Here is a 27,833-nt window from a genome sequence, read left to right on the forward strand (position 1 = left end):
CTTAAACCTCTGGCTGAATCACACCTAAACCCACTCGACGCTCAGCCTACGTACGCCAGGAGCAGCTCAGCCAGTGCCCCAAATCCCATCGTTTTACTTGCTAATAGCTGCCTGCCACAGACATACTCATTTGCCTGCTGCTTTAAACTCTGCTTTCATCATCATCCTTTTTTATTTGGACTGCTAGGAAGCATGAAAATCCCCAGAAGCAGCCCAGAGCAGAGCCAGCCAAAAACAGGGCAGTTTTACCCCCAAAGGCTGCGGCACTCATCGCTCTCACTGCCCACAGGCTGCCAGCCACCTCTGGGAGAAGCACCAGGGGCTCAATTACCCACCCAGAGGTTTGTTTTTTTTGCAGACATCAGCCTCTCTAAGCCTCCTAGAGAAGGAAATCAGCTGGGCTGCCCCGACAAGGCACCATCTCCACTTGGAAGAACCAGACGGAACCCACAGTCTGGGAAAACACTGAATTCGGCTGCAAACCCAAGCCACCAGCAATGCTGCAACATCCTGGCCAGTCCTGGGTGGCACAGAACCTTCCGTGCCTTCAGACAGCACACTGAATATTTTTAAATTTTACTGATGTTGGATTTTTTTTTTTGCTGGGTGAGTCAGAAACAAGTGGCATTTTCTGCTGCTCTTTGGGTGTTTTTTCCAAGTAGTTACACTTGGAAGTAGATAAGCTACCTCCTTTAAAAGGATGATGGCTCATTCTTTTAAACCACCACAACCTGGTTTCCCTTTTCTCAGGATTCAGTCTTACTAGTGTAATTTACCTTGCCAAAATAATTTTTATCGTTTTGGCAGCTGTTTGGAGATCAGATTAAATTGCTGGTAGCAGTGCTGAGCCTGCCTGGTGAGGGGTGTGAGGGAGGCTGTCAGAGCAGCAGGGCAGCTGTAAGAGGGTGACATCCCCTTCCCAAAATTCAGATGTAGGCAGCAAGGTCCTGCCTGAATTCCTGCTGCTCCCTGCACCCTGCTGATACCCAGCCCTTCCCCAGCCCAGAGAGACCCTCTTCAACCACCAGCAAAGAGCAAAGAAAACCCAGGCTGAGAAAGATAAGAGGTGAAATCAATCCCCTTCCACCTCCTGTGAAATCTCACTGGGTATCCCATCCCCCAGACCCTCAGGGGCTTGCCAGGGTCACCAAATTGCCACGTACCCAGTTAATGGCATTGCCCCCCTCCGGGTCACCCCACCATGAGGATGTAAGGCTATAGCTGGGTTCAGGTGACACTGACTCTCCTGCTGCACTGGCTCCTGTCATCAACCCCCTGCTCCAGGGATGAGGAACACACTCAGGGCAGCCCAGGGCAAGGTATTAAGCATCCCCCCAGACTCCAGAGGGTAACAAGGCATTCACCATACCTGGAGAGGAGGATGTTGCAATTCTGAGCTCTCCGGCCGTCTATGACAGAAAGCTCCTTGACTTTGTGCCGGGAACTCAAAGTGTCATCGATGGCATCTTCCTTCTACGAGAAAACAGCAAGAAGAAAAGCCTGGAGAAGAGCCTTGGAGCAGCAAGGACATTTAGTACTCTCAGCACACAGCAGCATGATACACTCCCCTCATAAATCAGGAGTGTCACCACAGGTTAGGGGTAAAACCCCTCGCCTGTAACCGACACACAGCAAGGCATTTCATAAACCAGAGCTGCCTTTGAAGCCACTGGTTAGAAATGTAAATATTTTCTCAGACAGGGAAGATTTAAAAATCTGCAAACACTCGGGTGCTGCTGAATAAATGAAGGTGGGAAACATTTCCCTTCCCTAGCATACATACTTGTGATACTTCATTAAACCCTCACATGGAGTATTTCATTACGGGCTGCTGCACACACTCAGCATGGCTCTTCTTCCTCACCCCTGCTCCAAACATCTGTGATCACCCTTCATGCATCAGTCCTCCTGAGCCAGCTAACCAACACAGGCCATCAGACTTGTAAAAGCATCCAGCAGCTTTTCCAGTGAAATCCTCCCAAAAGAAGGGATTTGAAAGCAGGAATTGGTGTGGCATGAGCATCTGTATCTCCTAAATTGCTTGAACAGATGAATAACAATATTGTGGTTGTGGGCAGATCTACATAACAGCAGCTTTGCAGGGCTGCCCGAGGAGTTCATGTTGCCCCAGGTTTTAATTTACCATATTGCATATTTTAGTAAGGTTAATCAATTAAAAGCTGGCTATTTAATCCTTCTGGAAGGAACACAATCTGGAGCTGCAAGGTCATGAACGTCCACGTAAATGTCCACAAGCATAGGACACCTGGCACATGGCCACTGCAAAGGCCAAGAGTGAGCACTGAAATTACCATTTTTTTACTCATTTTCTTGTTTCAATGAAGAAAACATGCAGATATGAAATGGGGGGAGAGAGGCAGATGATGAAAAATGAGCCCCAAGTCATCCAGCACCAGCTGCCCCTCTCACATGCCTTGACTGCTCTGACCAAGCAGAGAGCTTCAGCCCATGGGTTTATTTCTATCTTCTGAAAACGAAAACTGCTCAGGGGTAGGAGCTTCTCTGTGTTCAGCTACATCTAAAAATCCAACTCCTGTACTCAGACATTGGCTTTGACCTCAGACCAGACAGCAGAGAGGGTGGGTTCTGCCTTACCAGCCTCCCCAGCATCAACCTTCAAGCTGCTCCTTCTGGTAATCTTTGCACCTCTCTGATTCAAGCCCATTTGTCACACATTAACCCCCCTCAGAAGCAGCCACGTGCCCCTGTGTCCCTGTCCCCAGCCCCACGCTCACCCTGCCCACATCACACTCCTGCAGGTGCTCACTTACCTGTCTGGAGCTACCATTCACAAAGAAGTCCTACAGCCATAGCAGAAGCATGGAAAAAGGCAGTAAAAACACATGCAGTTCAGTGATCTCGGCAAAACCAGAGGGAATTGAAGCACAGAGAAGAGAAACGTGCACTGTGGGGGGGTTTGGCAGCATGGGGAGGCTCGTGGGGGTGCCAGTGCCGAAATGGGGGGGATGCAGGTGAAAATGTGGGTTACAGGATGTGCAGAAGGGAAGAACTGATGGGAAAGGAGGCTCCATGAATGGATCAGGCCAAGGCACATCGTGCACAGAGGTGAGGAGGGGACACGAGATGAGGTGGGAGGATGCTGGCCAAGCCCTGCTACTGGCCCAAAGGCACAGCACTGCTCAGCCTGTCGTGCCAGGAGGAAAATTGCTGGTTCTTGCACATCTGAGGGACTGAAATGCCAACACAACTGCCAGGAAAAACAGGGCTCTTAAGTGGAAATAACGAGAGGCACATCCTGGAGCAAATCTGGCCACAGCAAAACTTCACCATTTGCCACAGCAACACGCTTCCCCTCGAGTTCTCATTCTCCCTCCTCCTCCCTCTCCCTGCTTCTCCAGGGCTTGGAAGCCTGGCCAAGTGCCACCCCAATGCCCACCATGCCCCTCCCAGGACCTGGCTGTCCTGCTGGGCTCCCCCACCAGACTGGAGGCAGCTGCAGTAAAGCCAGCACCACACACACACACACACACACACTCGAGTTTTCCTTCCTCGTTCCCCTGGCTGAGCTGTGCTGATCAGGAGTCTTGTGGCTAAAAGTTTCTGGTTCAGTTAAGGTTAAGGATCAATGTTTCCCTTATCAATCTCTTCCCAGCAGTCTCCTTTGTTAGACAGGCACAAAGCACATCCACGAGCTGCAATGGGTATCTTTATCTTCATTTAACTGGTCCCTAATTAGGAACTCTTCCTTCCATTTCAACCCTCAGACCTGTGCCAAGATGCTCAGACTTGCCCCAGGCTGCTGGAGAGGGAGAAGGACGTGGTGGCTTTTTTTGCAGTCCCCTGCTCTAGGAGAGGGAGGGCTCCTCATACATTTAGGTAGAGAAAAGGTTTGCTACAAAAACCTTCCCTCTCTGCCTCAAACCAGCCTCATCCCTGCCCCTTTCCCTCTCAGGAACCATGATCCAGCCTGTGCTGCAGGATGGTGTAAGGAGGAGCAGCTTTAAATGTGCTGTCACCATCCCCACAAACAATTCCCAGCTCTGTGTCCCTGGCCCCTGTGCAGGTCACTCTCCCTTGCACAGAGCAGCTGAAGGCTTTACCTCCTTCATCCTTTTTTGGGAGATGAATTCTTTCCCAGCTCACTGCTAAGCCCCTGGTTCAACAACACATATTTTTTCCACTTGGCCCTGACTTTTTTAAATCACTCACCACTGCAGGACCTGCCAGGACTGCCCTGACTGTGCCACTGCTACTTATCAACATCACTCCCAGCCTCTACCCCCATGAAGACTCTCAAGACATCCCTGACAGAGGCACAAATCCCTGTGTAATTTAAGCCCTGATGGTCCTGGACTTGCCCTTCTCCTACATGCACACCCTTAGACAGCTACTGCCAGTTCTCATGCCACAGCCAAAAACTCCTGCTGGCTTTTCTGTAAAAAAAAGCTGGTATTCTGTGCAGCTGCAGGGCTGAGACCTTCTCTGGGGACAGGGACATCTGCAGAGCCTCAGCTGGGAGGATACAGGCTCTCCTAACAGTTTCATGCATTGTGAAGCAGGGATGCTCCCAGGCTGAGCCCCAGGAAGTCCAGAGGGTTCCTGTCCTCCCCACATGGAAAGGGCCTTTCCCAAAAGCTGCAGAGCTCACTTAATAGCCTGCATTTACATCCCAGCCTGTGATGTGGGAAAAACATTTAAAGAGATGCTTAAAATTAAATACATCGTTAAGCCTCGGGTCTGTGCAGCACTTAGGGATTCCCAGGACTCTGACAACAAAACCAGACAAATCCCAGCAAAGGCAGCCCCACAACAGCCACCCTGGGGGGGTCAGAGAGCTCTGTGCACTGCACACAGCTCTGCCTGCTGTCCCCAAGTCCTGCTGGGGCACTGGCCACAGGGATGCACCACCCAACCATGTATTTTCAGATTTTTGTTTGGGGGCATGGGCAGGCAGGCAGACCCTGATGCCCCATGTCCTGTGGGTATTTTGAGTCAGGACAAGTGAGAGGTATGATCACTGAGCAAGTGGCTCAAGACAGGGAACAGGGAGGAGAAAACCCTGCTCCTCCATTGCTTCTTCGTGACAGAAACCAAGTTTTGCTGGAGCTTGAAAATGCTGTGAGTTATTAAACCACACTTAGTTCATTGTGCCTCAGGGACAGGCTGTTCACTCCCCCAGCCCCCCACCATGTGCACAGTGCCCCATGGTTTGCATATGAATCACAGAATGGCTTGGGCTGAAGGGACTTCAAAGATCCTCTAGTGCAACCCCCTTGCCATGGGCAGGGATCATTCCACTCAACCAGGCTGCTCAGAGCCCCATCCAGCCTGGAACACTTCTCCTGATCTCATGGAGCACATCCAACCCCACACCCTGCTGCCTGCACTGCCACTGGCTGCAGAGCCACGCACCCTCTCTCCATCCTGGGAGCACCCTGGGCACTTCCAGCTAGACAACCACATCCCTCAGGCCCAGGGAGATGTGTCCCATGGCTCCACTCACAAAATGAACCACCAGGTGAACCACAAGGAACTTGTGCATCATGTCCCCAAGGGCAGCTCCAGCCCCAGCAGCATCTCACAGGTGAGATTTTGCCTTGTCTTTCCCATCTGCCTTTCAGATGCTCTCACAGCATCTTCTGCCAGTCCCACCTCAGCCACTGCCTCCTACTTTCAGCTCCCTTTTGGTCCTCATCCCATCTGGGGTAGAAGCCCATGTCACAGACCTCCTTGTACCATCTCCCTGTTCCTCCTGGCCCCAAACCTAACCAGCCACTTCATCCAGCAGGACCTCAGCCAAGCCAAATTATTTTTAAATTCCTGCCTGGCAATAATCTGCATCACACCAGGTGATTCATGGGCTCAGGCAGGCAAGCCTGAGGGCAAACTGTCCTGCTGACACTCAGGTTTCTATTCTTGCTCCTCTTCCATTTCCATTCCTTGTCCTCAGACGTGCCCTCCAGCAGGCATGAGTCAGGCTCAAAAAATGCCAGGGGAAAGAGACATTGCTGTGGTCACCTATTCCCAAAACACTGGGGCAGGCAGCACGTACTTCTGGTGGCTTACTTAATATTTGCCCTGCTCTAATCCACCCTGATCTTTCCCTCAATTAGCCTCTGGAACAGATTAAACTCTCACACCGCCTTAATGAGCTTATGGGTCTGGTCCACTCCTTCCTGACACTGTCCCTCTGAGCCTGGCACGAAGGAGACAAGCTGTCCTCTCCTCCCAGGAATACAGCCAGGTGTTCAGCAGGTGAACATCCTTTTTCAGCCTCCCTCCTTGCTTTTTCTCCTGCCTTCTTGAAACACTCATTGTTTTTTCCCATTTTCATCCTGCCTGGGGTAAAATATGTGTCTAATTTTCTTCATATGCTTTGATGCCTTCCAAACTGGGGCTACAGAGCTTGAGTGGATTAAAAAGTGGAGAGTTTTGCCTGCAATGACATTATTTTGGTTTGGGATATTTGCTCAAAGCTCACATTTTGCTCTTGGCTCACTACAAAAATAAAAGGAGAGACCCACCCATGGTAGATGTGGGCAAAACTTAGTCCTTCTTGGCCAGAGAAGGATAGAAATTTTCCACCCAATACAGACACATGGAGCAGTTGCTGCTAAGAGCAACCCAAAAATATTACCCAACTGTGGCCACATCTGGGGGTTATTTTCATGACATTCCCTGTCTCTTTTTTTTTTGTGTGTGTGTTTTTTTAGTGATCCATCTTCGGGGTGCATGTGGTCAGGTGTGGGCAGGGGTGGAGCCATGAATGGCCACCTCAATGCAAAGGCTCTGGCACATGGAGGAGAGGATAAAGCAGATGAAGTGGATCTGGCAAACATGGCTTTGGTATGAAATAATGATGGGAGATGTGTTTTGGGACCACAAGTGAAATCACATGATCCTATAACAGTGGCACCTCAGCCAGGTGTGCCCACCCCAGGCCAGCTGTTACCTGCTGTCTTTGGTAGGCAGAGAATGTCCTTTCCAGGTCTTCAAGGTCCAGGATTTTGTACACTTTTGTGTCATCTATGTTGGTCCACACAGTGCCTGCCAGCTTGTTCTGCAAGACAGTGGGAGCATTGCAGGTTGGTCCTGCTCACTGCCCTGACATCACCACCAGCACCTCCAGTCTCACCACCCAAATTACTGCCCAGCTTACCTCTGGAAGCTTGGACCAGTTGAAAGACTTGAGGGCGTTCGTTGGCTGAGGGATGCTCTTCTTCTTGAAGGCCATGCCCAGGGGTGCTCCAAGGGGAGGCATCATCCCACCCAGAGGTGGGGGGCCAGGGGGAGGTGGGGGGCCACCTGGAGGAGGTGGTGGGGGAGGAGGTGGGGGACATACCCCTGGGAGTGGTGGGGGTGGCGGAGGGGGGAGAAGAGACCCGGGAGTTGGAGAAGGTGAAGGGCCACCAGGTGCTCCTGGTGGCATGGGAGGTCCTCCAGGACTGGCAGCACAGATCGCCCTCTGGGAGAGAAAGAGGAATGGGGACTGGTCATATGGAGTTAGGGGACACCACCTAAGAAATACCCTAATGTTGATTTTTAATTAATTTGGTTAATATTTAGGAAACAAAGGAAGCATTCAAAGACTTCAACACTCCTGACTGAGGCTCAGTGCAGGTGAGAGGCAAAATCATCCCATCACAAGGGACCTTGGTGGCTCTTAGAATAAGCCTCTTTCTCAGTCCCTCCATGCAGCTCAGCCTCCTGAAATCACCCCACAGCATTTGCAGGGGGTTAGGGACTGGGCCCACAACAGGGAGAGGGTTTGAGGTCTCACCCTGCTCATCTCGTGGAGCTGGGCTGTGAGATCTGCCACCTGCTGCTTGACCTGCTTGTGCTCACTGGATTCCTTCTCCAGCTTCTCCTTCATCTTGTTCAGCGTCTGCATCATCTCCTCCTTCTCCTGGGCCTTGGCATCACACTCCCTCTCCTTCTTCTCCAGCTTCTGCTGAAGCTCTGTGTGCTCTGGAACAGCCCCACAAGACCACTTTTAGGTGACAAACACTCTTTTCAGCCAACAGCAGCTCATGGGGGGCTAAACTCCACATTGCCCTGCAGAGAAGCTTCAGCTGACAAAATGAAGCCTGTGCTGTGCCTTAGTGGCCCATTTGGACCCTCTCCATGAAAAAATATTATTTGCTTTGCCCATTTCCCATGTCAGCCCCACGGTGTGATACTATCTCAGCCCTTCAAAAAAGCCTGCAGCTACACATATAAATAAACACATAAATACATGTGTATGTTAACTGTTTAGCCAAGGTTAGAGTTGACACTCTATATTTCTCCATCACTCACCTTTCCTCATTTTCTCTGCTTGCTCTTTCCACTGTTTCACTTCATTTTCATTGACTAACCTAAAAAGAAAAGAGATGCAGCACATGAGACAATCCTGCTACAGAATAGGAGACCATTACCAGCAAGGAACACGACTGGGGACACGAGATTTCAGGCTCCCAAACTGACACAACCTAAAAGCTCTGCTGCGTCTCCCCTCAGCAGGGTTATGTAAAATTTATCAGGGAACAAGTAAAAACTCTTAAATCTCAAACACTGCTTGCAAGTGCTGTCTAATGAAAAGGATGGGCTTCATTGATAAGGTGGGGTGGGTGAGTCCTGGGAAGACAACAGCTCCAGGGATGCTGGCTCACATCCAGCCGAGGAGCAGGAGCATCACTGTGTGACAGCAACAGGTAAGGAACACTGACACTGAGCACTTACATTCGTACAACATTTTTAATGTTGAAGTTTTCCAGGGGAGTGGCGTCGGGGTCCTGCCCTTTGTCACTCTGGATGACGATCTGCTGCACGATCCTGTCGAGCAGCAGCCAGTACTGGACAGTGTTGCCGCTTCTTTTATCTGCAGGGAAGGAAGGGGAGAGGCTGATGTGAGCAAAGGGGAGGTTGTGACGCTGCTGGGCAGGAGAGCTGGGCTGCCAAGCCTCCAGCAAGCCATGGGTTTCCTGGCCTCTGCTGGGACTCACAAGGCATCTGGAGACAGTGGTGCAGGATGGACATAAAGTGCGGGTACGCCTCGCTGTGCGTCAGCCTCTTCCTCGTCAGCTCAAACATCTGAGTTGCACTTTTGGTGTCGATGTGGACCTGTGGGCAGGAGCCAGGCAAGGTCAGGCCACTGCACCCACAACAGCATCGTTCCCTGAGCCTCAGCTCCAGACCCCACGAGTTACCCCCACCCCAAAACTGACAGACAAACCTGCCTCGCTGCCCTGCGAGGGGCAAAGAGAGGACAAAAGGGCTAAAGCTGGCTCTAGAATAGATGTTGCAAAAAAGCAGGGGAACAGAAAACATTTCCAACCTCCATGTTTTATCCAGAAGAGCACTCTTTGTCCCAGGGCACGCAGGTGTTTTTAAAACTAACTGTGGCACTGAGTGCCAGAGCCTACATCAGCAGCATTTGTACTCACCAGCTCAAATCTTTTGGCAAACTCCAGTTCATCTTCATTTCTAAGCATTTCAAAGAAATCTAAGTGCCTGAGGAAAGAAAGGGAAATAAAAAAACCCAGAACAACCTGTTAGAAGCAGATATAAATGTGACAATTAAATAAATTACAGGTAGCAGGTCCATCAGCTGACCAGACACTGTGGGGGCTTGAAACACCAAGAGGACCTTCAGCCTCAACTGCCTAGGCACTACAGGAGGTCCAAGGAGCCTTTTGGGATGAGAAGGGTTGGATGAGGGCTGACAGCACCCTTGAACCCCTGATGGCACATCCTCCCCAGCTCAACTCTACATCTGAAAGCACCAAAATCATGTTGGGATTTTTTTCTCCCTCTCTGAGACAGCAAGGAATTTCTCTAAGAGGTGTGACTTTAGAGCCATGTGATACCTGCAAAGGCCAGCACCTGAAGCAAGGGCACCAGACAAAAATCACAAGTGTGCTGGGGGGTCATTACTCACCGGTCAAGGGTTGAATTTTCATGTTGCCTTAGTTTATCAATGACTGGCTGGATGCCGAGCATGAGGAATTCGTATCTCAGATGGAGTCTGAAATCCAGGCTTTCCTGCAAGGGACAGTTGTGGGCTCAGCACAGCAAGGTGCACATCCTCAGGAAGTTCACTGAAATAAAAGCACCCCAAACACACCCCAAGCCCCCCTGTCCCAGAGCCCCGGCGCTCACCACGCCCGCCCCCTGGCTCAGGACGGCGTTGATGAAGGACATGATGGCTGTCTTGAGGCTCACTTCATCTCGGTACCGGCCCGTGCTCTTGTCCAAGTCGTTGATCAGCGTCTGCCAAACACACAGTGTCAGCTAAATGCCCCATGACAGCCCCAGTGCTGCCCAAGCAGCCAGGGAGCACAGGCAGGAACAACTCCTCGTGATGCTCCCTCCCATAGCTGGTGATGCACCCTCAGTTGCTGGCCACCCCAGCCCCCATTTGGGCCAACACCAGCCCATGCAGATATGCTGCAGCCTTGCAGAGCTGTGATCCCAGTGACCCTGCACAAGCAAGCCTTTTTTTTGGTGGGTGTTGCCTTAAATAACTGTTTCCTCCCTCTTCGCTCAGCTGCAGATCTCATCAGACATGGCTCTGGGCTAATTCTGGATTTTTCAACTTGCAAACAGCCATAACAAAACATTTGCAAGCAGCCACTTAAGACATTCAGGAGGAGAAAGGGACAGGAATGCTGAATTTCAAGGGCTGGGGGCTGAGTGGAGACCCACCTACCTGAAAACGAGTCCTTTCACTGGCATATTTCTGGTAGTGCAGCATCGCCTCCAGTACCTTTTTGTGGCCCCCGGGAACCAGGCACACGGCGCCCATGATTTCCAGAACTGCCACTTTTGTCTTAATATTCTCTGTGCTCAGACTCTGAGCGATTACATTAATGCTCTCCAGGTGGGCCAGGACGTGGGCCCGGCCCAGGGAGTTGTTCATTAGTGCTTTTATACATCCAATGAGCGAGGTATGTATTCGAGACTCTGCTGTCTCATAGTCCATGCTTTTCAGAAAGTTGAGGATACACGTTAAGCCATCCAGGTCGATGAACCGGGTCACAAACCTGCCAGAAAAAGGGATTTTCACTTTAAAACAAAATGCTAAAAGTCCATCTTTACCCTCAAACAAAGCTTGTCTGTTGATGTAAACCTAGAACCTTCCTGTATACCTTTCCAGGCATTCCAGAAAGCCTGAAGGACTCCTGTGGCCCAGACACCAGGATGGGGTTGTAAAAATCAATTTAATTGGTGCCTGGTAGCACAGGCAACCAGGCACCACCTGCACAAGGTTCTTCAGAGTGAGGATATTTCAAAGAGGACCAGATAAACCAGCCTTAAACACAAGTCCCGGGATGGAGGCTGGAAGTTTGCAGTCACACTGCAAAAAATAGCGACCTGAGTCTTGAGACCAGTCTTGAACTGGAAGAAGATCCCAAGCCCTGAAGTCACCTCCCCATCAGCTGCAGACACTCAAGGTGAGCCTTTCTGCCTTCTCCTGCCCCACCATCCACACCTTTCTCCTCCCTCAGGCACAGCTCCCCAGTTTTAAGGGATTTCTGATTTTTATGATGACTTACAACGCCACTGAACAGAAAGCAGACAGCAAACACAGGGCAGTGCCCCAGGCAGATTCACTAGAGCAGGCAGACACAGCACTGCACACTGCTGAGGCATTTTAGGGCCCCCATGCCCAGTGCCATCCAGGCTGGGTGTCCTCTGGTTTGGCAAAAGGCATGGGCTGGGAAAAGAGCTTTGGAAAGCAAATGAGCCAAGAACACCCCAGCACTGGGATGATTTTAATTCGAAACAAGCCATGCTGATGCGCAGCAACAAAAGGGGTAATTGCAGGCTTGGGGAAAATTGCTTTCTCTGCTCCAAAGCCTGCTCTTCTTCCAGCCAAAGTCAATAGGAAAGTTAGTGTTCACCTCCCAGGGTGCAAAAATAGGGCCAATAGGTAAAATTTTCTACAGAGCCTGCTGCATCCATCCAAAAACACTCAAACCCCACTTTTAGGGATTTTGTAAAGTTTCATGGCTGGCCACCAGCCCTGCTCACTGCAGGGACCAGCACCCACAAGGACCAGGTCATCACAGAAATCAGGTGCTCACCCTGGACCCTGAGAATTTCTTACCATCACCACAGGTGGAAGAAGGAAAGGTATTTGCAAGCAATAGTAAATTCGTTTCTTCCATAACCAAAACAGGTCAGGTGTTTCCTAATGGAATGTATTCCCATCAGAAGATGTTAACCTGAGGCACCTTAAGTGTTGCAAAAGTGTGCATGGAGACTCCAGAGAAAATAACATTAGGAAAAGCTACAGACATTCAGAAAGAGTCCCAGCCATCATTTATCCTCCCCACCAAAAATTGTTTTCCATTTCATAAAAGCCTGAAGATCCATGTGACTTTATTCCCCTATAAAGTGCAAGAGCAGTTGAAGTTGAAACAAAGGGCCTAGCTGACCAATAAAAATTGTTGTTTTCTTGGGGAAAAAAAAAATCAATCTTTTAAAGAATTTTTACCTTCTGTTCAGTACAAAGGAAAATCTGGAAAAATAAAAAAGTTGCCTGATTTTTTCTGAACAGACAGGGAGGTCCTGGTGGCTCTTGGTCACTAAAAGGACCAAGAAAAACAAACAAAATGACGAAATGTGACATAAAAAAAGCAGTTGGAGAAACAAAAAAAATACAAAGCAATTAGTGCCTCAGAGTCCTTGCTCCCCTCACCAGTTCCCATTTATATTCCTATTTAATCCCTTGCTCTGCCAGAGAACTCCAATCCAAAGCCACAACCACAGCAATAAAGCCAGAAAAGGGAAGGGAATTGCCTCATTGGTTTTGTCCGCAGTGCAGTCTTCAAACTTTCAATTGTTTTATTTCTCTCCTCCTCATCTTCTTTTTCCAAGGCGATCAGTGACTTTCTCTGTGGAAGGAGGAAGGCAGAAATCAGAGGGGGAATCCCTCCCTGTGTGCCTGAGCAGTGCCCACCACACACTGTGCCATGGGGATCCTAAACCCATCCTGGCAGTCTGGAATCCTTGTGGCAATCACAGAATTTGGGAAAAGGAGCAGAGAGGAAAAGCACTCCATGGTCTGCAAGGAGACAGCCTGGACTGGGGACAGAGGGATGAAGGCACTGTCTTCAAGCTCCCACACAACTCCTGCTCTGCTCTGCACTGGTGCAGCCTCACCTTGAGTCCTTGGGGCAGTTTTGGGCATCACAATACAAAAAAAAAAGACATTCAAAAAAGACATCAGGCTATTGGAGATCATCCAGAGGCCATGAGGATGGTGAACAGCCAACCCCCAGTGCAAACCAGCAGTGTGCATCTCAGTTGGGGACAGTGGCTGTGTGCACAGGATGGAATTTGCTCTCCAGTTGTTGCTGGGGATGGGATTTGACCCCTGCACCAGGGCTGCCTGCTCCCTGGGCATGCATGAGGCACAGCTACAGCTAAAGCAGCTCCCCAAGTGGTTCCTGCACCACCCAACAGTGCTGGGCCCCAGAGGTGTCATGGTGAGCCCTGCCAGCCCCAGCTGAGGCTAATCCAAAGCAGAGAGAACGGGTCCCAGCAGATATGAGGAGCAGTGCTGACCCCTCCATTTAACCCAGCTCCTCTTCAGCAGCACATCAGGGAGATCAAAGCCACCTCCCAGCATCTGGCAGGCTTTGATCACAAGCTCTGCTCAGGCTCAGGGCTCTGCCTGGCTGGCAGCCCATGGCCAGCACTGCGTGTTTCTGCCTTCCAAGAGGGAAGCAGCACACTCCCTGCTGGCTCACAGCCCCTGCTCATCCCTCTGCCCCATCCCTGCAAGTGTTCAAGGCCAGGCTGGATGAGGCTTGGAGCAACCTGGTCAGGTGGAAGGGGGGTGGAACTGGATGTTCTTTAAGGTCCCTTTCCCACCCAAACCCCATCCGTGGTTCTGTGACCGTGTGAAACGCCCCAGGTGCCGTAGGGGCATCTCCATTTTGCAGCTGTACCTGTTGGTCCAACAGATGACACTGCCTCTGTAACAGCTGCCACCCTTCAGGCACAGTGCTGACACACTGTCCCCACCAAACTCTGCCCCTCAAGGGGCTCAGAGGCACCAGAGCTCTGGGGGAATACTCACAGCAGCCATTGAATTCAGCTGATCAATGTAGAACTCTGGCCAGCTGGTGGCTCCTTTATTTTCTTCCTGGTCCTGGTAGGGGATAAAAAAAGTGAAACAAAAGCCAGATTAGTAGAAATAGTATTAACATTCCCTGCCCTTCATGACCAACCACTTCTGAAGCACCCCCAAGCTCTTGCATTCATTTATATTAATACAGTGTGAGTTTCTTTATTTTGAGCTTACCCCTGACTCCAGCTATGGGAACAGTACCTGGTTTATTGAACACCCATACTTGAAATACAATTACAGCACCTGCCTATGACCAAACACTGCCCCACTGATACTGCAGCAGTCCTGTGATTATCAGTTTCTGGGAAAACACACTGGAATTTTACATCCAAATCTCTCGTTTCAACTCTACAGTGCCCTTGAAGCTTTGGCTGCACAGCCTTGAATATGCTCAGGGGGGAAAATATTAACAAGCAATGAAGAGTGTTTAAATGTGACATGATCTAGGCTGCACTCCTGGAGCAGAACCATGACTTATCAACACCCTAAGAGAGACTCCAGGCACAACAGTTCCTCTGGGGACTTTGTAAGTCACTGGGAGGGAACACGCATCTGGCAATGTCACCTCTTGAAGGATGTCACCCCTGGGCCCATGATCGATGACACTGAATGATGCAGAGCCTCATCTGGTCATCCTGGTCCATGATGCCCTGCATCTGTCAGGGTTCATGAGGGGTTTTCAGTTCTACCTTGTTCTTGTAGGACATGATTGAAGGACCTCTGAGCCCAGCCCAGATAACTAATGCTGGAACAAGTAGGCAGAATTTGAGGGAATACTTCATAATTAACCTTTTCCTCCACTTTCTTTTTCTAGAGACATCTATATCAAAAGAAGAAGAGGATTTCATTGCAGAAATGCCACACAGGTCTAGGCTGGAGTCAACAGATACTACACAAATCCCAAACATTTCCCCTCAGTAACCATCTTCTCCTCACAGCCTGACTTGCTGCATGGCTCTGCCCCGTCCCTAACTGTAAGAGATGTTTGTAAACCTCATCCTACACCACAAACACGATGGTGAGAACTGGACACCTCCTCTCTGCTCCCTCTCTGTGCATGCAGACAACCGTGCCTGCTTTCAGCAAGCCCGAGGAGCAGAGTGCCAAATATTTACTGTGGCTCAAGGGGAGTACGTGGAAAATATTTGTGCATCCAAACTTCCCAAGCTGCAGCGTGCCAAGAAGAGGGCACATGGAGTCAAGGACGGGTAGTTTGGACGAGACTCAGTTTGCCCCTGGGCAGAACAGCCTGTGCCTCCAGACCTGACCCTTCTTTTTGCTGTGCCTGGCTCCAAGGAAGGGACAAAACAAGCCTGAGAGCACCAAGAGGCCTGGAAACCTCTGCCCTTTGCTTTAACACTTTTCCTCACCCCACAGTCCCTCAGAGGTGCCAGGCAGCTGGGGTGAGGCTCAGGCCACCTGTCTGCTTGGTGTCAGCTCTGTCTGACACAGCCATCAGGGCTTCCAGCTCCTCAGCCAAGCCCTGGGCACTTGTGCCAGCCCCCTGTACCAAGCTGCCTGTGCCCTGCCAGGGGAAGGCTCTGCACAGAGCTTGTGGGCATCCTGCTCTTCCCAGCTGTCCTGCCCCACTTAGAGTCCAGCATGCAAATGTGCTTCAGGGGACAGCAGAGCTGGGACATTCACAGGTGACTTGAACAAGGTCCTGTCACCTCCTGGAGGTGTCAGAGAAGGTCCTTCCCATTGTCCCTCTGTCCTGGGTTGATTATGATGTTAAATTGTATCCCCATTCTGATAAAGAGCATCCCTGTTCCACCAGAGAGACCAGCTGGGAAGGGTGGCAAGGTCCCCACCACGGCACAGCAGCAAGAGGGGTCCAGATGTGCCCAGCCAGGAGAGCTGGGCAGGGAGTGAGGTCCATGCTGAGGAATGGGGAGGGAAAGCAGCAGGGCTGGGTCATCCCTCATCCCAGGACCTTCCCACGTGCTGTGAACACCTGTGAGGCAGGCAGGGATGTGGACCTGCTGCTCATTTAGGGCTGAAAAGAAGCGGTGGAGCAAATAAAGGTCTCCAGGGGGTGGAGGGGAGGCTGAACAACAAAATTGGCTAAACTGCTCATTTATAATTAACGTGCTGCATTATAAATATTTCCCTTTGCTCGGCTCCCTCGGGCTCTTGCATTTCCTCCCTGAAACCCCCAATTTACAGAGCACTCTCAATTAAGTGCAGCAGAACCTCATTAATTCCGATGAGCAGCTGGGCAGGCTCGTCAGAAAGCAGCTTCCCAGGCAAAGGGGGACTGCACAATAAAGCAGGCAAAGATCAGGGCACGGGCTTCCCTCCCCTCAGCTCGCTGCAGGATGTTGCTCAGTGGTAATTACTGGGGCTAATGGTCTACAGCACACTGATAAGTGTCCTTTGGTGTATTCCTGGTGGCAAAGAAATCTCCTGACAAAGCGACAGCCCGGAGGGAAGTGAGTCACAAGGCTCTGCTCAGCACCAGGAGGAGGGAGGAACCTCTCCAGCATCAGGGTTTGAAAGTCTGAGTGTGTAAAATAGTTTCCCAGCACGCAGGGTGGGTTTTGGGATGTGGGTTTTGCAGACTGCCCTTGGGGAGGGATGCCCAGACACAGCTGAACACCTCCAACATCTCCAGGATGTTCCACTGCATCACTGAACATCTCCCCATTCCTTATTCTCTGGGCTGAGTCTCTGCTGTGTGTGCTCTCAAGCAGCAAAGAAGTGAGGGCTGATCTGAACCCTGCTGGAAGCCAGGCTGAGCTGCTCTGTTAGAGGCACACTGATGGTTTTAATTGCACATCAGCAGCCCTCACTGTCCTCCAAGCCTCGATGTGCTCAGCTGCAAAAATTAAGACATGCCAAAATTGCACAGACAAGGGCAGACCTCACTCCATCCCCTGCTTTGTTCCACCTGCTCCCCTCACCTACTTCTTTCCAGAAACCTGGCAAAACCACAAATCCCATCAGCTGTGGCTCTGGTGTCACCCTCTCGTGTCACTCTGCTGTTCCTCTGCATGGGGCTGATGGATGCTGTCCCTGGACTGTTCTGTGCCCTGGTGGCAGTGGCAGGGGGTGTTGTGTTGTGATGTGAACCCAATAAATGAGCTCCATCCCCTCCTCAGCACTGCAGGGCAAGCAGTGCCCAGTCAAGATGCCTCATTAGCAGGAGCTTTCCCAAGTGAAGGTCACCAACCTGCCAGCTCCAGCCATCCCTTTGCTCTTCCCAGGGAGATTTCACAGTCCCCTGTCATGTCTTGGTTATGAGCCTGACACTTGCACAGCCTTCGTGCCTCCCTCTCAGAGCATCAGCAGCTCCCACAGCCAGACTTCCCTCTCTTCCCAATGACCACTGAACAGAGCAAGTTCAGCCAATGGTGGCTCAAAGCAATTTCAAGGCTGGTCTCAACCCACTTCCACCTGGAAGGTGCATCCCCCCAAGCTCCTGCTGCTCTGACCTGCAGGAACACAGCTGCTGGGAGCAGTGCAGCCTCACAGCATGTCCCCATGGTGGTGGAGAGAATGACACCTGTCATGCTCCTCAGTTCTTTGCCACCTGCTCTGCTTCCTAAACAAACTTCTGGCAACATCTTTTGGATCCTCAGTCTGCAGCTGATGTCACACCTGATCCAGCAGCCTGCTTCCCTACGCTCACAGCCCATGTGGTGCTTTGGGATAACTGGATCTGCTGCTGCTTTGGGATAACTGATGGTGGCTGGCTGAGTTCCCCACCCACCTGATGTCCAACACAGCAAGCTACATCCTACAAGGCTGGAAGGAAAAGGCTGGCTCACAGCAGCCAGCTCCATGCAAGGCCCAGAGAGCCCTTCAGTAACAACACCCGTGGCTTTTCTCCAAGGTAGAAAGTGATAGGACAAAGGGAAATGGCCTCAGGTTGTGCCAGGGGAGGCTTAGACTGGAAGTCTGGAATAATTTCTTCACTGAAAATGTGGCCAGGCAAAGGAACTGTCTGCCCAGGGAGTGGTGGAATCACCATCCTTGAATGTTCAAAAAAGCAGGGATGTGACACTTGGGGCCATGGTTTAAAGGACAGCATGGCAGCACTGGGTTAATGGCTGGATTCAATGATCTCAGAGGTCTTTCCAACCTTAACAATTCTATGATTTTGGTGGCTCACCTCCCTCTTGGCACCACCTGCAAGGCTGGTCTGCCTCAGGAAAGTCACAGGAAGGGATTAAAAAAAACCCTCTTCAACTGGCACCAGCTGCAAAAACAGCAACACCCCCTCCATTTTTACACATGGTCCTGACATAACTTTCATTCTGCCCAGTGTTCCCCACCCCTCCTTGCTGCTCCATAAGAGCAGAGCAAGGGAAAGCTGGCAGCAGCTGGCAGCTCACTGCATTTTGGCAACCCCTGCCTCCCTGACTGCTCTGGATGATCCACCTGGATGCTGTTTGCAAAGTCAGAGAGAAAGCAGGAGGTGGCACAGATGAGTTTTAAAGTTTTTAAAAAATGAGGTTTTTTTAAGTTTCTACAGCCTTTGTGAGATGTTTAAATGCAGCCCAGCCCCACCAACATGGCCCAGCCCTTGCCAGGCGTGTGCTGGTGGAGGTTTGGGCCCACCACAGCCCCCCAGGGCTCCCTCATCCCTCCAGGTATCCCTGGAACAGCACCTGAATGATTCAATCAAGCTGCTTCCCCATGGGGCCATGCTGCAAAGGGCTGGAATTTCATCAGACTCTCCCCAAGCTGGGATCTCAGGGTCTGAACCAGCCCAGCCCAGCCTGCTCTGGTTTTCCATATGCTAACACTTCCCATACCCTCTCCTCCACAAACACACACGTGCCCTCATACGCTTTTCCCAGGGTTTAAAAATTATGCTCCCCATAAGCAAATATAGCATGACCAGATGCCTTTCGTAGTCAGCTGGTTCATTGTTTGAAAAGCTTCACTTTAAAATCCAAAAAGATTGCTAACAGATGCATTTTTTGGCCGGAGAGCGAGAAAAAAACCTTGCTTAAACAAAAGCGTGTTGTGATTGGAACTAAAAGGGGAATTACCTTGAAAGATAAAAACTATAAACATTTCCAAGTGAAAAACACCCCCAGCCATGCAAACAGCCAGTTTCTCTCGGTCAGCCTGAGCAAATGACACCTGAGATGGTATTTCAACCTGCTGCTGCAATAACAGCAGGTATATCTGAATGCTCAGAGGCCATGAAACCCTTCTCATCCATCCCAGGTGACCCTGGAGCATGGCAAAATGCCGAGCTATTTTATCCTCCCCTCCCCTGCATGCCATCTTTGTCAGCTTTTGCTCTTAGTTCTGCTACTGCAGCAAAAATATGGGGAATTGATGTTTTTTAAATGAAGGAAATGGAACACAAGCCCCACGAAGGAGCTGCAGGACTGAGCAGGACAAGTGGAGGAACAAGCTGGAAAGTGAAGCTCTCTGGAGGGAGTGGGTGGAAGGCACAGTTGGAGGGGAAAGAGGCTGGCTGGCTGGGAAATAGAGGATTATTGGAGAGACATCACTCATTTCCCTATTTTATCACATATTTCCCCTGAAAAATCACCACTTCTGCCTCTTCCTAATGAGAAAGGATCCTGGTTTTTATCTGACCCCTGAGGGAAATTTTAGATACAAGCTTTGCTTCACACTGCTCGGAATGATGCATCCAGGGTTAGAGATGCCCCCAGGTTTTCAACAGGCCTACAGAGCTCAGCATCACTTGGCATCCCTGCAGGTCGTTTTTCCTCTAGTCCAGCTTTAGAAAAGCTCAGCTGGACCCACAGGGAGAGGGGCAGAGCCAGACCCTGCACTCACATGAGCTGTTTTTCACTATCCATCCCTCCCACCTGGTTATTTATTCTGAGCTTCTGCCCCAACACCCTGTACTCACCCCTATTTTGAGGCTCATAAAAGCCACCCTTTGAGCTGCTTTAACAGCTTGACATGACACACATGGGCTGTCAGGAGCCAAATCTGTGGTTAAACAGGTCCTGCAGACTAAGCACGAAGGGTTAATCATTAACTCCCTCTGGAAAAAGGCCATCTCTTCCACTGAGGCAAACCCACAGCCAAAGAAACAGCAAATCTGGAAAGCCTCCTGCTTCCTCCCTGCACTTCCGAGCAATATCCTCTCCTGGAGAGCGGGGCCAGCAGGGAGTGAAGTATTTTGGGATGAGGTATGAAACGAGTCATCGTCCAGAAATACCACTTCTAAAAGCAGATCTCATCCTGCTGCTGATGCTTCTCTGCCTTTGCATTTCCCTGCTTTATCCCAGCCGTAGAGGGGCTGATGACTTCAAAGGAGGTCTCTCCAATAGTCTTGAAATCTCTCTCCTCACCCCAGCACTGCATGGCTGCTGGGTTTAGTGCAGATTTCAGTTCCTCCTTGGGTTGCTGCTGACACAACTCACCAGCCCCATCATGACATGCTCTTCATCTCTCTGTCCCCTGAGCGACTCAGGCTGATGCAGGAGGGCTGGGACCATGAGGAGTTCATGCAGTGCAATCCCCAAGGATGGGATCAAACCCACTGTCTCCATGGATGGAGAATCAGGGAGGACAAAGCCTCCACCCTGCCAAGCCAGTCCTGTGGGCTGGGATAGGCAGAGAAGCCAGGATACAGAGCTGCAGGCCAGGGGGAAATATTCCAGGGAAAGAAACACACCTGGGGAATAGCTGGATTTCCCCTATTTCCTCTCAACAGGCATTGCCAAGGCCAGGTGCTGTCAGGTCTCTTTCCAGGACAATCTAGCAAAAAATGTCTCATTTTTGGTTTCCTCTTATGCAATCTTGCCCATCATAGGAATATATAAAACAGCAGCATCTGGGACGTGCTCTGGACAGCTGAGTGTGTGAATAACACCGACAGCAAAGCAGAAGTGCCAGCCAAAATTGGCAGCAGAGTAAAGAGCAAAAACTGCTCAGGGGACAAGTGTGGATTGTTGGAAAGTCAGGCAGCTGCCTGAGACTGATGTCCACCTCTGCCAGCCCCCAGATGAAACAGGGTGTTACAAGCATCTCCAACAACAGATTGCTGTTAAACACAGGCTTTGGGCACATCCTGCACTTCCCAAATCACTGTCTCTCTGAGAGCAGCCAAGCCAGGCAGGCAGGGCCACTGTCCTGTCCCCAGCTCTGCTGCCCTGCCCAGAAAGCAGACACTGCTCTCAGCTGGAGAAGTCCAGCCCCTCTCCTCGATGCCAGGCTACCATGTAGGTGATCTGGCCTCATAAATACACAGGAGCACAAGAAAGATTTAGCATGAGCTGCCAGGGATATCCAGCAGTGTTTCTGCTGCTCACCAGTCATCATCACACAGGGCAGGACAGTCTAGAGCCTGCTGTGCACAGACATGTTCTCCAGCCCATGTAATTCCTGATTCCCTCCACGGCTGGAGCCTTCATTGATATGGTGTCACTCATTTTTAATTAAAAAGCAGGAGAAGAGCATTTGTCTCCACCAGCACATCTCCATCAGAGCAAGCACATGTGCTCTGAAGCTCACTGTGATGGTATCACAAGTAGGGAAGGAGTGGCTGGGAACAGCCAGAGGAATGAGGACCAGAGGAGAGCAGCAGCCAGGATCCAGCCTCAGATGGATGCCTGCTCCCAGAACCTCTGAGAATGCCCCACTTCTGTGACTCCTTCCCCCCACGAGCAAGGAGTTTCACAGCACAGCCTTTAAAAACCCACGAGAGCAAGGAGGTTCTGGGAAGGGAAAGAGCCACCATCAGCTCCATCTAAACCCTTCCTCAGGAGATTAGATAGCACATAATCTCCACTCACAATAATCATTACATGGCTTTGCTTGATTTAACTCTCCCATTATCCACACACACCAGGGCAAGGCTCTGCTTATCCACCAGGGAGTGACGAGTGAGCATCCCCTGCCCATTCTCTTGTTGATCCAGACCAGTGCCTGTAATTTGTTAACATCCCTCCTCCCCTCCGATTTAAATCTCGGGCATGGCAGGCCTCTGTCTAACAATAATACAGGGATTTCAGGGGTATTTATGAGAGGCTTAAAACTTAATCCTACATGAGCAAGGTAAGCCTGCTCTTGGCCTAAAATGTGGATGGAAAATCTGGTGCCATTGCTGCAGCAGGAGAAGAGAGGCGTTTACAGCAGTGAGCACCCTTTGAGTGGGGCCAGGGACTGCCAGCCCTGCCCTGCCCAGCCACCCCCTGCAGCCAGGTGAGGGGCACAGTGGCAAATCAGGGAATGCAATCACAGAACCCTACAACAGTTTGAATTGGCAGGAACCTTAAAGATCACCAGGTTGCTCCAAACCCCATCTAACCTGGCCTGAAACACTTCCAGGGATGGGGCATCCACAGCTTTTTCGGGCAACCTGTGCCAGTGTTTCAACAGCCTTACTGTAAAAACCTTCTTCCTTTTATCTAACTTAAATAAACTTCCAGTTTAAAATCATTACCACTTGTCCTACTGCAACAGCCCCTATTATAAAGTCTGTCTTCATCTGTTCTATAAGCCCCCTTTAGGTACTGGGAGGGGCTCTAAGGAGATGGTGAGCAGCCCCTTGCCCCTGCAAGGACAGCCTCAATGCCCACAGAGTTCCACATGGCCCTGATGTGCTGGCAGGGATGAGCATGGGGTTGGGGACACTAGTGAGGATTGTGGGGACACTCCCTTCAGCCTGAATGGGCTGGGGACCAAAAACCTTGTTTTCCCAGGGCCACTCCAGGAACAGGGATGTTTCTGTGACACCCCAAATACCACCTGGCATCCCAAAAGAGCTGTGTCTTTCCCCCCAACTCCTCCCCATCCTGCATGAGAGGAAAGAGGCTCAGCACCCAACAAGTCTCTTACTTTTTTCTTGCTGCAGTAGATCTGCCACTTCTTCTCCGCTGGCAGCGCAAACATGGCCTCTCTGTGCTTGTCTGTGAGGTCAAGTTCATCCTGGAAAGGGGAACAGAAACACCAAACATGCACCATGAGTACACAAACAGGTGATGTACAGACACAACCCCCCAGACAATCAGTGTACATCAATGTGGGGCCGCATCACAGCACAGCAGCAGCCCCACAGCATCACCCCGTGACTCTCGATTTGTCAGGGCAATGATGCCAATTCCCATCCTGCTATTGCTGACCTCTCCTGACTCTGGGCTGCAAACTTCCCTGCCTTGTCCCTCCCAGGTATCTCCTTCACTGCTTTTAAAGGCTGTAAGTGTTTTGGAAAGGATACCCATGAAGCCATCACGGCTGCCCACAGGACTCACACTGACAGCTTCAGGTGAGCAATCTCATCTAAGACACACAGAGAAGAAAAATTCTAACAGGACCTTTCTTTTTTATCATCATTGCTTCACTGGAGCACCCCACCCCGAGTGCTCCAACCCATTTCCATTGCTGACACCCTCATATCATCAAAAACTAGTGCTTTGGTTTTTGCTTTGTTTTCCTACGGCTAAAAATAGAAAGCTCTTTTCCTAATACCTACAGTTCATAAAGAGGTACCTCCTCTCCATCAAAACTGGATCACATACTGCCTGGCAGAGATAAAGCTGTTTACTGACTGAAGCCTTTATTGGTTTATCTGATTCTTTAAAGTACACATCCATTTTCGACTTGGAAGCTCGGTTAGCAGCGTGCCCTCCGCCAGCATGCCCGAGTATTATCAAAGCCTCATCGCTTCCTGGTGCTAGATGTAGGTCAAAGCTTTTATGAGGGAACTAAATAAAACATTCAGGCAGGGCTGGGAGGCTCGTTGCTAAAGCCAACGTTGATCTTGGAACTATGGGTGTCTCTTAAAATCACCACCACTGATGACAATCCTCGTGCTGGAGGGGTTTGGGGGCGGCAGTGAGATACTGGAGAGGCTGCAGAAGGTCACAGGAAAGCCCCCCAATGGCCTCAAGCCAACTCATCCCACCCAGACAGTGGATTTAAGTAAGAGGATCACCATTAAAAATCACACATTTAATTCCAGCAACCAAAAAAACCCCACATGGAAAACTCTTAATGCTTCCCTGCCTGAACAATTACACTTATCAACTAAAACTGGCAGCTCCTGTACCCCAATTGAAGCCTCATTTGGGGATGGCTGAGCAAGAAGCCTCTGGCAGAAGATGGCTCCCTGCATCAGCAAGCCCACAGGGCAAGAAATTCATCTGATCTAATTCATGCTCATATTGCATCCAGTAGCCAAGGAAGGGAGCTTTCAGCTATATTGTAACCCAAACCCAGAGGCCCTCCAGCACAACAACCAGTGACAGAGGGCTGCTAACAGTCCCAAACATCTCAGAAAGGCTTATCTATCCACTGCAGGTATTGATTTCTCTTCTTGATGAAATCACTCCTCAAAAGGAAAGGTGTTCGGAGCTTTTTCTGTTACATATTTCATGGAGGAGGCTTTGCCCTACATCTTCAAACCACCATGCTGCACAGAGCTGATGCTGGTGGAGTTCTGGAAGCAGACTTGGACACCTTTACAACAGAAAAAAAAAAAACATTTTGCTACAACAGAGACTGGGAAAAAAGAGAGGGCTGAGAAAACCCGAGCTCAGTGCGAGACACGTCTCATCCTCCTGCACCCAGGGAGGAGAACCTGGGCTAGGGACTACTCCAACAAGTGTCATTCTCAAACATTCCCATGTCCTTAAGAGTTTGGGAGGTCAGAGATTTGTATCAAGCAACCAACCTCCACCCCAGCCTTGGGCAGGTCTCATCAGCCTTCCATGCCTCAAAATCAAAACTGCACTTCCCCGTTGTCTCCTCAGGCTATGAGCCAGTCAAACATCCCAGCTCTGCTACAGCCTCAGTTCATAGAAATCACAGAATGGTTTGGCTTGGGAGAGACTTTAAATATCATCTAGTTCCAACATTCTCCACCCTCTAAACCAGGTTGCTCAATGGTCCCATACAACCCAGCCTTGAACACTTTTTTGAGAAGTCTAAAGGTGACCAACAGAATGATACCTACACAGGCTGAAATTCAGCTCATTGGAAAAGTAAATCTGGGAGTGTGGGGGAGGACAAGGGTCTCTTGATGAATATTTACCTCTGTGGTGAGGGTTTGAGAGAGCACAGGAAACTACTTCCACTGTGACCCCACTTTCCAGCCATGTGAATGAATCTGATAGTCAGGCATGAAAGCACCAGCCACCCACATCTGCACTTAGGTCCTTAGAAAAAATATTCACTGAAACTTTCAAAATGCCCATACCCTAAAAAGACAACTTGTGCAAATGTGAAGATTTATTAACCAAGAAAAAAAATCTAAACCAAGCTGAAACCTAAGCAGGAGCAAGGATGGACAAAACAGAAGAACATATTAGGTAGGTGCTGGCACATGACAACGTGCAAACACATCCAAAAAAGGTGCAGAAATGCTTCTAAGTCTCACACAGCACATTTCATTGTGCCCCAGCTCTAACATGTTCAGTCATCACAGCCCTGCATCACTCAACAACACCTACCTAATGATATCTTGCAGGATGCTTGGGAGAGGTGTTTAAATAAATACTGTGTGGCACCAGTGAATATGAAAATCCTCATAATCAAAGAGTGACTAACAACTGTTATTCGGAGCCTTAACAGTGACTCAGCTGTGAAGAGTCAGGTCTTTGCTGGTTTTTAAGTGTATGGAGATTCCTGCAGCCAGCTCTCACCCTTTGCTTAGGTTCACTGATGTGCATCTCAGTGCAGGCTGCTCAGAAACTGCCCTTTCCAACTCCAAAAGATCAAGAAAGGACAGGAACAACACCTGTTTTCTCACAGCCCACTGTAGAAATGCCTTTAACAACCGACCGGAGCCGCACGCGGCAGAGAAGCCGTGCAGAAACTCACACCCATATGGGCCTTCAATTAATAATTACAAGCTTGATAATTAGGTGATTCCAACTGGCAATTCATTTTATGGGCCATTTGCAATCCACACACTCCCACTACAGCGTGTGATGCTGGCAGCTGCTGAGGAGTGAGAATACAACCAGTGGGTCGGTGTCCGTCACCCTCACAGCCCTCACCCCTTGCTTCAGCCTCACCTTTCACAGCTCTGCCCCTTCCACCTGGCTGCCTCTCGTGTCAGGATCTGCCAACTTCACTATTTTTAATACTTTTTTGGAATCAGGTCAGTGGCACATAAAATAACAGCCTCGTTTTACCACTGAAAGGAAGTCTCTGCCCAGAGTGTTTTTACTGGAAAAAGATACGCTACTCTTAAATATTTATCCCGTACAGCTAAACTATTCACCTTTACATCAGGAAACAGGTTTCCACATTAAATCTTCATTTGAATATGGTTTTAGAAAAAACCTCATAGGGAAGCTTTGATTCTCAGTGTGTATGTTGCTATTTCCAGGAGGTAGAACACTTCCTTGCTGTGTGCTCTGCTGAAGGCTCTCCATTCCAGCCAAGCAAACCTCACCCCCTCTCTGAGCTCCACTGAAGGTCAGATCTCACACCACTCTCCTAAAGCTATCTAAGAACATGTGGCTCAGCTCAGCACACGGTGAGCACAATCCTCTGGGCCAAACAGGTTGTCCATAGCTTTCCCCTGGAGGACACACAGCAGCACTCAGGGACAGATGCTCCTGTGGCCTGCACCTCCCTGAGCTGGCAACTCGATGGTATGAGGAGACCTCTGGTCAATCAACCCCCTGGTCAAGCAGGGCCATTGCCCAGGGCCATGTACAGATGGCTTTTTGAGTATCTCCAAGGAGGGAGAAGCCACCACCTCTCTGGTTGGAAGCCACCACCATCTCCCATCACCTCCTGAAGGCAAAACCAGATCAAGACAAAAAGCCACTGGAAGAAATGTTCAGCCCTCCCAGCAGGAAAAGCATCAGGCCCAGCCTCAGACTCACAGCACAGTCCTTTGAGACAAACTCCTGTCCCTGACACTTCACTCATGCCATGTTCTAATGAGCATCTTCCACAGACTGAGAGCCACGGGCTTTAATGGGGACAACAGGAGGGAGACAGCAGGATACTGCAAATCTCCTGGCTTCAGGAATGATCTCCAGGGTGGCTTCCTGGAGCTGGGTGAACCCAAGTGCTGCCCACCCATGTCCAACAAGACCACAGCGAGACCAGCATGGGTTTTTCCCCGACATTCCACAGGTTCCTCATGCCATCAAACATTCTACATGAAGCATCTGGGGAGCAGATATTAAATAAAGAACAACTCCCTGTAAAGGGGTCTGCAACTCCAAAATACCCTTACTGTAAGAAGGTACTGTAAGGCTGTAAGAAAAGCAGATGAAAAACCTTTAAATCCAATGCACCTCTCTGGCTGATAAATTGTGTAAGTGTAGCACATGGAAGAGATGGGGGTCACCCACTGCCATAACTGAAATAATCATTATTTATAATTTGCTGGTTTGTGCTGGGTTTGTATACACACATATATATATATGTTTATAGAATGATAGAAAAGTTTATTTTGGGCAGAACCATAAAGATCAGTTAGTTTCAATCCATTCACTGTTAGCAGGGATGCCACCCACTAGACCAAGCTGCTTCAAGTCCCATCCAACCTGGCTTTAAAACTTCCAGGGATGAGGCATCCACAACTTCTCTCTCTCTGGATTTACTTATATATACATGTGTGCATACATATATATATATATATATATATATATAAATAAATATATATATACAGAAAGATGTCACTGGATCAATAAATGACCAATATAATAAACAGCAAGTGAATTTACTCCTGGTGGATGGATGCACAGAGTTTAGAAACCTCTGTAAGCGAGGTTATAGCACATAAAGATGAGATCTCTTGCATTATCAAATGAAGCATGAG

General features: G+C 49.9%; 1 protein-coding gene across 1 annotated transcript in view; it reads right to left on the bottom strand.

The window, feature by feature from the left end:
• The window catches only part of DAAM1 (dishevelled associated activator of morphogenesis 1), an 89,926-nt gene that overhangs the window by 16,392 nt on the left and 45,701 nt on the right, over nucleotides 1-27,833 (bottom strand). The window contains exons 4-18 of the mRNA XM_015631815.2: nucleotides 22,886-22,975; nucleotides 14,054-14,125; nucleotides 12,769-12,863; nucleotides 10,673-11,006; nucleotides 10,123-10,233; nucleotides 9,902-10,005; nucleotides 9,408-9,474; nucleotides 8,967-9,084; nucleotides 8,704-8,842; nucleotides 8,281-8,339; nucleotides 7,763-7,950; nucleotides 7,142-7,447; nucleotides 6,935-7,042; nucleotides 2,793-2,822; nucleotides 1,370-1,473 (exon numbers count right to left, since the gene is read on the bottom strand). Of these exons, the coding sequence (XP_015487301.1) occupies nucleotides 1,370-1,473; nucleotides 2,793-2,822; nucleotides 6,935-7,042; nucleotides 7,142-7,447; nucleotides 7,763-7,950; nucleotides 8,281-8,339; nucleotides 8,704-8,842; nucleotides 8,967-9,084; nucleotides 9,408-9,474; nucleotides 9,902-10,005; nucleotides 10,123-10,233; nucleotides 10,673-11,006; nucleotides 12,769-12,863; nucleotides 14,054-14,125; nucleotides 22,886-22,975 (1,925 nt within the window). The remainder of the gene's footprint in view (nucleotides 1-1,369; nucleotides 1,474-2,792; nucleotides 2,823-6,934; nucleotides 7,043-7,141; nucleotides 7,448-7,762; nucleotides 7,951-8,280; nucleotides 8,340-8,703; nucleotides 8,843-8,966; nucleotides 9,085-9,407; nucleotides 9,475-9,901; nucleotides 10,006-10,122; nucleotides 10,234-10,672; nucleotides 11,007-12,768; nucleotides 12,864-14,053; nucleotides 14,126-22,885; nucleotides 22,976-27,833) is intronic.

Source organism: Parus major, chromosome 5 (assembly GCF_001522545.3).
Source record: "Parus major isolate Abel chromosome 5, Parus_major1.1, whole genome shotgun sequence".
Lineage (NCBI taxonomy): Eukaryota > Metazoa > Chordata > Aves > Passeriformes > Paridae > Parus > Parus major.